Raw genomic sequence first — 12,011 nt, 5'->3', positions numbered from 1 at the left:
CTTCCAAAATAAGCTTAGCGTTACAAACCCTGAGGGGTAGCTCAGCTGGTAAAGGCCTGGGACAAAGTCCTTCAGGTCGCCGGTTCGAGCCCCAGCAGGGCCACTGGAGGCATTACAAACCGGCCGCGTCTCCAGGGCCCCGTGGAACTAACCGTGGTGGACCCGCCTTGAAACAGCGGGACCCGGTGGGTACAGCTAGTCGGGTTCGCAAAGCGACGCCCGGAAACCACGGTAAAAAAAAAAAAAAAAAAAAAAAAAAAAAGCTTAGCGTTACAGCTTACACGTTAGATAACATCACAACTGCTCTTTTGGTACTTTTTAGCCATAAATAAATAAATAATAAATAATCCAATAAGAAGCAGCCACGTGGAATACCTCATGAGATCAGATCACTACCGTACATAAATTCCTTGTGATCACAATTTCAACAGTGGAAAAGTCAGTTTTGCCCTTTAAAGGAAATTTTCCACTAATATTTTTTCCTTTCGCGCGTCCACCATAACCTCGTCTCCCTCCCAATTTTCGCTTCCGCTTTCGAATTTCGCAACAATCTTGGAGCCAAAGCTTCCAATTTTTTTGAGATATATTGTTTTTAATTATTATTTTTTGGATTAAAATAGTGGATAATAATAAAACTTGTACTTTATTTTTGCTATACTATATACTATATCCCTCTTGGACATATATATGTCTAATTTCATCTGTATATTTATGAATTCTTGTTCTTCGCGACTCACAAATTTCAGATACTTCTGATTCTCTTCAAGCTTCGATTTTTATTTGATTTGTCTGAACTTTTTGTCCTTCAATTTCACCGGTCATAGAATTCTTCTGGATTTTTGCTTTTACCTGGTTTCGCTCTTTTGGGATTGTTAGTACAATTTGAAAAATTGTGAATGTTAATTGGATTGTGTTTCGGTAACTGATTGATTCGTTGAAGTGGTGAGTTTTTGGAGCAGTTGATGTTTGTTTCGGGTTTGAATTGGCGTTGGGATTTGCAGAATTGGGGATTTTGGTTTTGACGGATTTGTTGTTTCAATTCGATAATTAGGGTTTTGGTTTTGGAATTGGAATGGGTGAGGATTTTCTAACGTACAACTTCGGGTGCTACGGGTACAACTACTCGTAGAGGAATTTTGATGAAGACAAGGATGATGGTGAAACGGACGGTGAAAGTGGAAATGCCGAAACTCAAGCGGTGCAAAGCGGAGGGTAATGACAGCGGCGGCGAGGGAGAAACGTGTTCGGGAAGTCCGAAGCAATTGAAAACTGATGAACTCTTCACAGTGCCTATAAGGGAATTAGAAGATTACCGCACTAGTTTGGTAGATTCATTTTGTAGAGAAGCTATGAGTTACGCGGGTGAAGTAGAATCAAGCTTGGTTTTAGCTGGAGCTTCGAGAAGTTTGGATAAAGCTTTGGAGGTTAATAATAATAAGCCTCCACTTTTGAAGTCTTCTCGTGGTCGCATTCAAGTGCTGCCTTCTAAGTTCAATGACTCTGTTTTGCCTTCGTGGAGGAAAGAAGAAAATCAGGAAGAACAAGAACTACTATGTTTGAATGAGAAGGACCAAGGGGCAGTTTTGCCTCGGAAGAAAAGGTTCAAGCTTGAACGGTCTAATGTAGATATGCATTTTTTTAAGAATCAACTTATTCATTTGCCTAGTTCTGTAAAAATTGAGGATAGGGAATTTTCTTCTATGCAAAGTAAAGATTGTTCTAGAAGTTCCGTGACATCGATAGGTGAAGGTGGTTCTTCAGTTGTGGTGGAGAGTGGTGAGTGCAAACTGAGGGTGAAGAGAGGCTCTTTAAGGGCGGATAATTTTACTAAGGAGAAAGTCGGAAAGCAAAAGGATTTCTTTGAGCCCGGGGATTTTGTTTCGGGAGACATAGTGTGGGCAAAATGTGGAAAAAATTATCCTGCTTGGCCTGCTGTAGTGATTGACCCGTTATGCGAAGCACCTGAGGCTGTTCTAAGGGCTTGCATTCCAGGCACTATCTGTGTGATGTTTTATGGCTACTCCAGAAGTGGGCAAAGGGTAATCTCTCTTTCTTGATTAGTAAATTTTTTATTGGTATGGCGGTATGATTTTTGGGTTTACAAGTATATAAGCAAAAGGGTAACAACTTTTATTTTTGTGAAACTCAACAAGATTAAGTGAACATTCTTATACCTTGGTACATTGACATACTTGTATACGGATTAGAACTTCTAAGCTATTATCTGTGTAGGATTATGGGTGGGTCAAAGCTGGAATGATCTTTCCTTTCCAAGAATATATGGACAGGTGTGTGACATTCCATTTATCAATTAACTTATGGTAGTTTTAGATACTTGAATTTTCACCATTACTTTGTCCAGATTTCAGGAGCAGACTAAATTGTATGGCAGCAGACCAAGTGATTTTCACACGGCAATAGAAGAGGCAATTCTAGCTGAACATGGCTACACAAATAAATGCCCTGAGATGGAACAGGAGGCATCTCCAGCAACTAATGACAGTGAAGTTGAAGAGGCTACTGGGTCAAATCAGGAGCTAGAATTCTGTTTCTCTGACCAGGCAGGTTTTCAGAAAGCGTCCTTTTCAGGAATAAGATCTGAAATTGAAAATTTGTTGATGTAGGCCTTAATCTAGCCTGTTCTCAGCCTTATGCTATTCTTTTGAGTTTCATTCTTTAGGTTTGTATTAATCTTCTTACTTATTTGGAGATCTATTAAAGAAAGGTGCAAACCTACCTTTTCACTTTTAGTTGAAGTGTTTAAACTTTTGTTGTTGGAGCATTGGGATTTTGAAATGTGATCTTAAAACTGCCATAATGATTTGAAGAATGTTAAGTGGTTCAATTCTGATGACTTCTGGTTAATTCTTTAGCAGGATGGATATGATAAGAGGAAAGACACTCGACCATGTGACAGTTGTGGTTTGGTTGTTCTGCGCCGAACTTTGAAGAAAGTTAAAGATAGAACGTCCAAGGCTCAGTTTTCCTGTGAGCATTGTACTAAGGTCATCTGCAAAATTTTTTACTATGCAATTCTCTGTATTCACATGTATTTCCTTGATAAGGAGCAAATGCTTAAATTCAACATTTGTGCTATTCAATTGATACTGTTGTCTGTTCCTTCTATTAGATCTTTATAATGCAATACTTCTTTTCTGCTCCTGACGTACAATTTTCTATGTTGTTCAGTTGAGGAAATCAAAGCAATATTGTGGCATATGCAAAAAAATTTGGCATCATTCAGATGGTGGGAACTGGGTGAGATTTTTTTGTTTTGATTTTGGTCTTTGAGTTCTTGGCTGGCAAACTAGAATAAACTAAGAACCTTTCTTCACGTGATATTCTATAGGTGTGTTGCGATGGTTGTGATGTTTGGGTGCATGTGGAGTGTACAGATATTTCCAGCAATGCTTTAAAGGTAATTTTTATATTTTCTTTTTTCCTAATTTGATTCTGGTGAAGTGCATGGAAGATTTATCATTTATATCAACCTTTTTCAGAATCTACAGAACACTGATTACTTTTGCCCCGAGTGCAAAGGAAGTTCTAACAAAAAATTGTTGGGCACAGTACAGCGGGGACCAAAAGCAAGGTATCTTCTGCTTAAGTTGCATTTTGGTTGATGTATCCTATCAAAAGAATATGTTGGACTTGTGTTTGGTTGGTTTATTTCTTGTTCTAGTGTGCTGACTGCCTGTAATGTTTTGTTCTTTGAAATGTTAAAGTGTTTCAAACAGATTAAGGGAGAGCAGTGGAAGTGTGATGCCTGAGAAGATTACTGTCGTGTGTACTGGCGTCGAAGGGATCTATTATCCAGATATTCATTTGTAAGTTCTTAAAAGTTCTGGAAAGAGAATGGGGTTAGAAAAGGCTGTCATGAAAAATCTTGAAATTCATATGAAAATAAATAAATCTGTAAAAGGTCTTTGTGAGTGCTAAGGTCAACTGCCTGCTGCGTCCTGTTAACCAATCTTCTATATTGATCGTACTCATCTGTTAGAAGCATAATTCATGAACAGTTTTTGACATTTAATATACCAAAAAGAATTCTAGTACTAGATGAGAAAAACTATTTTCAGTTGGTAACTAATGGGAAAAACTTGCTTGAAGATAAGGCACTCTCTCGTGATTCAAATAGTCTACTGCAAAATTTGTGTAGCACTTCTAATGCTTGATTACTTCACACTTAGCTGCTTTAGATATGAAGTACTCTAGTCTTCCTTTTTTTTTTTTTTTTAAGTGCTCTAGTTTACTTCCTTTATTGTTGTCACAGAGTTCAGTGCAAGTGTGGTTCTTGTGGAACAAGGAAGCAAACACTTAGTGAGTGGGAGAAACATACCGGTTGCAGAGCTAAGAAATGGAAGTGCAGCGTGAAAGTAAAAGGCTCAATGATAACACTTGACCAATGGGTGTGTACCAGATTGTGAAGTTTCTAAATCATATGTCATCTTCTCTGATGTTGTATCTTAGTCCGCCCTTTTCATTGCATCCTGTCACTGATAACTGAGTGGATCTACGATTAACAGGATTCCTAAAAGGTTCTATGTTACAGTCCTCAATGGTTCATTTTTTGATGTCAACTTCAGGAAGGTTTTATGTTGTTGGGTAGTGATAGACTAAAAGAATGACTAAGACATAAATTACTGATATTCGTTTTTAATTTGCAGTATTCTTCTTTTTTTTTTTCTCTTGATCAGTGCAACATGCTTTATATAGATCATTCTTGGCGTTCTGTTAGAGTTTTAGGTGGATTTTTGGTAGTCAATAAACATGGTACCATTACCTCAACATTACTTTTCATGGGTGTTCGTTTCTGTTTTTGGTTGAGAAGTCAACTAACTTATAGTGCTTCTAGTAGTGATTTTCTTCTGTTAGTTAATATCTGGAGTAGGTTCTGTTTTATGCTCTTTAATCTTAGTAGTATGGATGCTGCCTGCAGCTTTCAGACAATAATGCTCATAATGTAAGCTATCAGAAGTTAGATCAGCAGCAGCTGTTTGCATTTTTAAGAGGTATGCTCTATTCCTTCTCTACTATTTTACTGGAGTTCCAGTGCTGAGCACCTCTTTTTGTATGTATTCTGTTGAGCGAGCAATCAAATGTTGCTTCTTTTGTTGCAGAGAAGTATGAACCTGTTCATGCAAAGTGGACTACAGAGAGATGTGCTATATGTAGATGGGTTGAGGATTGGGACTATAATAAAATAATCATATGCAACAGGTATCCCTGTAAAATAACTATTTAGAAGTAACAAATATCTTTGGATGGATATGTTCCTTTGATTTGGTTGGCGAGATTTTGTTTTCTAGTGTAACTAATGCCGGCGATTCAGGTGCCAAATAGCCGTCCATCAAGAATGCTATGGAGTAAGCAACGGTCAGGATTTTGCTTCATGGGTCTGTCGAGCATGTGAAACCCCTGAAATTGAAAGAGAATGTTGTCTTTGTCCAGTCAAAGGCAAGTCCTATTGTACACCCTGCAACTTAAAAAAATATTTCTCATTACTGGCTTTCTTATCTGGATTTTATGATGCTTTTGCAGGTGGTGCATTGAAGCCAACTGATATTGATTCTATGTGGGTTCACGTTACATGTGCATGGTTTCGGCCTGAAGTTGCTTTCCATAATGCTGATAAAATGGAGCCTGCTGCTGGGCTTCTTAGAATTCCTCCGAACAATTTCCTAAAGGTATTTTAGTTTCTATATGCAAATATTTGGTGGTATCTTTGCATTCATTTGTTGGATCTCAATTGCGTCTGCTGCTGATCTGGTTGATGCAATAAGTAATTTCCTTTTTCTGTCAAAATATTTAGTTATTGTAGGCTAAAAAAACTTGGTTATAAATAAATTTGCAGGCATGTGTGATCTGCAAACAAGTTCACGGATCTTGCACTCAATGTTGCAAATGTGCCACCAGCTTTCATGCTATGTGTGCTTTGAGAGCTGGATTTCATATGGAAGTAAGCTGCCCACTTTTTTCCTTGTGTATGTTATTCCACAATGATAGTCTCTACGAACAGATGTAATCAGTACTAGAAGAAAGATAATGTGTTAGTTTAGTGTAAAATCCTAATATCATTCATCAAAAGTCAGGTTTGAAATGCTTGTGCTAGGGCATTGCATTGCAAAGCTGATGCATATGAAGATTGTGATGGTCCTCACTGATGGATCTTATTTCATGTTCACAGTTGCTTGCCTTAAATATATGAGTGATAACATCTAGACAACTTTTTATTTGTTACCTTGTAAGGGATACACTCTACCTTTTGTGACTGGCAAGGTCTATAATCTAAAAGTTGTGCGGACTCTTCACTTTTGATGCCGCACCTGTGTCGGATTCTCCAAAAATACGCTACTTTTGCGGAATCCGACCCACACATTGATATTTTTGATGAGTCCGGGTAACTTAGTCTATAATTCAGTTTCTTTCGAAACATGTTTTTTGATAGTTGTGCTATCTTCTAGGTACTTGCCACCTTCCACCAACACACATAATAGGTGAATAGGCAGATGTGGAGAATTCACTTAGTGTTAGTTCTGTTGGAATTCAAACCTTGGTATCAAGGTTTTTAATCCAACCCTTCACCTATTAGGTTACCCCTTGGAAACATGATGGATTTTTTTTTTCTTATCATGGTCATACAAGTTTTGGAACTCCATTATTTTGGATATAGTTTCAGAAACAGACTCTCTACCTCACACAATAGGGGTAAGGTCTGCATGCCCTCCATTCTCCCAAAATTTCACTTGTGGGATCACACTGGCATGCGTTGCTGTTGTTTGCTTAGTTTTGCCATTGGTATTGATGCACATATGCTATAAGACCTAAGTGCTGAAAGTCGCAGTCTCTCAATTTCTTTTCCCATTTTATGTGACACAATTTCCTTGTTATAGTTTGTCCCGACTTCTCTATATTTAGAATTAACTTTATACGTCCCTTAATGAGTTGAGTTATGACCACACAAATATTTTTGGTTTGTTTTAAACAATTTTCAAAAGTCTCTTGTTTTTTCTTAAACCCTGTGTCCAGACTCCTGTCTAACACCATCACATAAAATGGGACTGAACTCTGAAGGAGTAAATGTCTGTATAATTTTTTTTGTGTGTGTTTGTCTATAATAATGTATATATATATGTAGACATTTTCTTATTAAAAGAAAGTCTGTTTTTATGTACTTCTGTTTGTGTTTTCTCCAAATGGAAGTAATTACCTGATCTGATAATTCAAAATTCTGAATATCAGTTGAACTGCTCAGAGAAGAATGGGATACAGATAACAAGATGGTTATCATATTGCGCCTTCCATAGGTAACATTTATATATTGTCCTCTTATTCTTTATCTATTTTCTTGCTTTGTTTCTTATCCTCTTTAGATTAGAATCTATGACATATAATTCTCTCTTTCTTTTAAATCTCTTCCTCTTTGACATTATACCTAAGGTTGATTCCATATAAGCTTTCCAATTAATTTTGTTGGGAAGCAGTTTCTACATTGTTCAATTTCCCCATGGTTTGATGTTCACCTAGATATGTGATATGCTTGAATTTCAGGACTCCAGACACAGACAATGTCTTGGTCATGCGGACTCCATTTGGAGTGTTCTCTACGAAAAGTTTGGTTGAAAGACAAAGTCAAGAACATTGTTCGGGAGGCAAACGACTCATCTCATCTAAGACTCTTGAACTCCCTGATCCATCTGATGCTGGGAGCAGTAGCTTTGAACCTCTCTCTGCTGCAAGGTGTCGCATCTTTCAGAGATCTAGCTACAAGGTACTATGCTCTTCTATATTTTTAAATGTGGTATGAAATTACTTATTTGCCTTTTGCACCTTAATTCTTGTTATTTCAACAAATATTGCTTTATAATAATCCTTTTCGTCTGTTAGGGTAGGACATTTTTTTTGGATCAAGGATTAATTTCACTAATAAAAAGGACAAACTTCTGTAAACAAGTAGTATAACAAAAAAAGAGGAACCTACAAAATAAATTGTACCTACAAAAGATACCCATTCCTCAACACAAATAGGAATCTCATGGGTGTGCCAAAAAGACATGAGGGATATATAAAAGGCTATTCTCCAAATGTATAAATGAAGTTCAGTTCCTTCAGAAGCTCTACTATTCTCTCTCCACGCTATACTTATGAGGAGCTATGGAGCAATGTCCATGCCATGCACATTCTCTTCTATCTTCTAAAATTTCAGTTTAACAAATCATACGTATCGTCCCTGACATAGTCCAATATAGTACAAGTCATCTCAGAATCTCCAACCATGAATCTTCCTGACAATGCAGTAGAAGGTGATCCACACCCTCTCCCGAGTTTTTGCATGTAAAACTTTAACTGACATAGGTGATCTTCCTTTTCCTCATATATTCGGCTGCCAAAATCGCTCCTCTAGTCGTCAGCCATACAAAGACACAGGTTTCTTGGTGTTATGGGAATACAGACTGCAACATGTGACGAAACCGTCAAATCTCTTGTAAGCATCTTGGGGTAATGGGATTTTATTGGGACTTTACTGAGAAACGACCAATCGATCATCATTCCTGACAAATTCTGAGGGTAGAATTTGTTTGTAGAGCATCTCAAGCATGTTTTGAAATTCCGCTATCTCCCAATCCTGAATATCTCTCCTGAATTGGAGATCCCAAAGAACATTTCCTCGTGTCTTCCAGATTTGTTGGATTGTCATCCCCCTTTGGCATGGAATACTATAAATGTTTGGTTATACGACTCTCAAGATGTTATGCCACACTACCTCTGTCTTCAAAAACTTACCTTAGTCCCTATCCCCTACGTACTCTGAAAGTTATGTTACCACTAAGTTCCTCCCATCCCTTCAAGAAATTTCTCCCAAGGTCGCTCCCAAAAAGAGTAATGTTTCTAGTTATCCACCCTTCCATAACCCCATATTTTTCTGCTATCACTTCCATCTGCGGTGCATGCTCCTCTGTAATCTGCGAAGCCACTTCCTTAACAAGGCCCTGTTAAATGCCAAGAGATACCAAAAATAAAACGTAACTTTGGACTTGTGATAGTTTTCCAACAAGTGGTCCTGTGCTAAAAGTGCTGTCTTGTTTTATTAATGGTTGAATAGAGCCCTGTGCCAGAATTCTGACATGTAAAGCTATCAAACTGTACACTTTGATAATAAAGAGAGTTTATTGAGGCGAGGAAAGATTGCCAAGTTGAGAAAAGTTCCACTATGAATGATGAAGAGCTCAAATTGGAAAAGAACAGAGCAAGATCATGGTCCTCTGTGTTAAAACTGCTGTCTTGTTTTTTTAATTCTTCAATAGGGCCACACCAGTCAAAATGTCAAGACTATTTTCTCCGAACACTAGAAAATCCTTGTTTGTCACGCAAAAATCTTCTCTCATATGCTACTGTGTAAATTTGTGCATGTTTTTCGGATGAAACTTGTTAGTTGATGACACACAGCCAGGATGCTGTATCATTAGCTTAATTTTTCTTCGAACCCCCAAAGCCTGGGTTGAATATATTTCATTGGAAAATATAGTACCCAATACTTGCACACCATTCCATGAAACATGGATTATGCTTTGAAACCTTTGACTCTATCTTCAATGAAGACAACCAATCCTTTTTTTGCTATAGATAGATATATATGTATATACTACTTGGTTTGTCTTTAAAAAAAGTTTCATAAAGATAGCCTGTAACAAGTAATTCATGTTAAATTAGAAAAGTATAAAACTGGAGGAAACCTTATCATAACCAATGAAACGGGTGAGAGCAAGAGTATGACTTCTAGATGCTAGCAAGAAGAGTACATTAATTGCAGGAAAGTGATCATTCAATTTTGTCATTCTCCACCCTTTTTGTATTCTTTGGATCTAATTTCTTGTTATATTTTTATGAGAAAGATTCCTTGATTTATTTTTTTCTCTTGCCTCTAATTTGCTTCTGTTTTGTCTAGAGGGCTGGGCAAGAGGCAGTTTTCCACCGACTGATGGGGCCAAGGCGTCATTCTTTAGAAGCAATAGATTGTTTAAGCGCACAAGAAGTATGTAATGTGTTTCTTTTTGTGTTCTCGATTCCATCTTGTGTTTGTGTTGTAACACCATCTAATTGATTGGTTTTTTCCTTCTCTTATTCTTATTTTTGCAGTTGACTAGAGATGTGAAGGCCTTTTCAACACTCAAAGAGCGACTGATTCATCTACAGGTAAATAATCTTCTCTTTGTGCTGCATGAGGACTGGTTGCTTATTATATGGAATATTATCCCTGTTAATGTGCAACTACTCAAACTACCACCTTGTATTCTGAGTTGCATAATACCTGTTGACGAAGCAGGTTCACCCCTCCACTCTTTAATTCCACAACTAAATTTCACACTACCAGTTCTTACTGCCATACTTAAGTAACTATAATTGTGGCAAGGTATTTATCAGAGTAAAGGAATGTAAGTTCAGAGAATAGTATCTGGAAGACATGCTTCAGTAACTGCAAATACATTTGAAACCAAACTTACTCTTTGTTTCTTTTAATCAGATGATGGAAAATCGGAGAGTTTGTTTTGGTAAATCTGGAATACATGGATGGGGCCTCTTTGCACGACGAAACATTCAAGAAGGAGAAATGGTACTTTTCATGAGTGGAACATTAGAAGAATTTAGTTACTGTTATGCAGGTTTTAATTTGGATTTTGAAGTGATCCACTGTTGTTGGCTGCTTCTCTAGGTCCTTGAGTATCGTGGGGAGAAGGTGCGGCGTAGTGTTGCTGATCTAAGAGAGACACGATATCGACTGGAGGGAAAAGATTGTTATGTGAGTCTATTTCATTACTTTATGTGAGGGGTTATGTCATGTGTACATGTGCCTAGACCATGTGTTGTCTTGTCTTGAACATGTGAATACAAATCTGATTAATCTACTACACTATTTTTAAAATAGGTTAGATTTTTGAGGGTATTTTTTTAAGTCGTGAAACTTCCGTCTCAGGAAACTATACATAGCTTTGAATCATTCACTACACAGTGGTCCAGAAATATTCCTTTTTTCCCCTGTATGGAATCATTAGTTTAACTTTTAAATTTGCTAAAGATCTCGTATTGCCCCTGGTATCCTATCATCTGTACTCCAGTCGAAGGACAAGGGTAAGGATGATTCAGAAATTGTCAAGCCCATAACATTAATGATCTCTTAGCTAAGATCTGTTGCTTCTTAAGGTTAGCTGTCTCACTCTCAGCAATTGATGCTAACACATGTTCTCTCAATGCAGCTGTTTAAGGTAAGCGAAGAAGTGGTAATTGATGCGACAAATAAAGGGAATATTGCACGCTTAATCAATCATTCGGTAGGCGATTTTGTTCATTGTGAAACTTCTGTTTGAGTTTATTATGCTGTCTGGGCCTTTTGGTTTCTTATTTTTCTACCATATAAGTGCTTCTTTTGCTGACAGTTTATTCTAATTCGGATTATGTACTTGTTTATTTTATGTGGTTAAGCTTTTTTTTTTTTTGCTATTTTGTGTAGTGCATGCCCAGTTGCTATGCGAGGATCTTGAGTCTGGGTGAAGAGGAGAGCCGGATAGTTCTTATAGCTAAACGCAATGTCTCAGCTGGTGATGAGTTGACGTACGACAGCTTCCTGTTTCCTCTTCTGTGAATCATGTATTTGTTCATTCAGTTTCTGATTGGCTTTTTCAATCTGTTAATTAGTGTATCTTGTTTAACAGGTATGATTATTTGTTTGACCCGGATGAGCATGATGATCTTAAAGTGCCCTGCCTATGTGGAGCTCCCAATTGCCGGAAGTTCATGAACTAGTGTAGCTGATGTACAGGATTTGTCGTACAGTGACTGGCTAACATGCATACATGATACAACAAATATCTCTTTTCTTCTTTTGGTTTTGTTTTGTAATAGTAACCAATTTTGTCTTTCACAGCCCAATTGAATTTTAAGTTGCAAATAATGTTTATACACCAGCTATTTAGCTATATACCCTCCATGTCATGAGCTTCACCAAAGGTAAAAAG

The 12,011-nt window shown here is 37.4% G+C and overlaps 1 protein-coding gene across 3 annotated transcripts; it reads left to right on the top strand.

Annotated features, from left to right (window-relative positions):
- The first annotated feature begins 801 nt into the window (after window positions 1–801).
- Window positions 802–11,971, top strand: LOC125815559 (histone-lysine N-methyltransferase ATX4). Of its 3 annotated transcripts, none has more exons than XM_049495057.1 (23): window positions 802–2,039; window positions 2,233–2,288; window positions 2,363–2,561; window positions 2,877–3,005; window positions 3,190–3,258; window positions 3,350–3,418; window positions 3,501–3,592; window positions 3,726–3,827; window positions 4,274–4,409; window positions 4,940–5,012; window positions 5,121–5,220; window positions 5,333–5,457; window positions 5,542–5,687; window positions 5,855–5,959; window positions 7,243–7,307; window positions 7,552–7,771; window positions 9,947–10,033; window positions 10,138–10,194; window positions 10,523–10,612; window positions 10,712–10,798; window positions 11,253–11,327; window positions 11,507–11,607; window positions 11,709–11,971. In XM_049495057.1, exons 1-23 carry the CDS (start codon window positions 1,140–1,142, stop codon window positions 11,797–11,799), a joined length of 3,174 nt encoding a protein of 1,057 aa, XP_049351014.1. In that variant the 5' UTR covers window positions 802–1,139; the 3' UTR covers window positions 11,800–11,971. The 3 variants fall into 3 exon arrangements, with proteins under 3 accessions (XP_049351014.1, XP_049351015.1, XP_049351012.1); XM_049495058.1 differs by having other exon boundaries at window positions 2,874–3,005; window positions 3,738–3,827; XM_049495055.1 differs by having other exon boundaries at window positions 2,874–3,005.
- The last annotated feature ends 40 nt before the right edge of the window (window positions 11,972–12,011 follow it).

This window comes from Solanum verrucosum, unplaced genomic scaffold (assembly GCF_900185275.1).
Source record: "Solanum verrucosum unplaced genomic scaffold, falcon-dt-bn FXZP01000261.1, whole genome shotgun sequence".
NCBI lineage: Eukaryota > Viridiplantae > Streptophyta > Magnoliopsida > Solanales > Solanaceae > Solanum > Solanum verrucosum.
The sequence above is the reverse complement of the archived record's forward strand: the minus strand, read 5'-3'. Positions and strand labels throughout refer to the sequence as shown.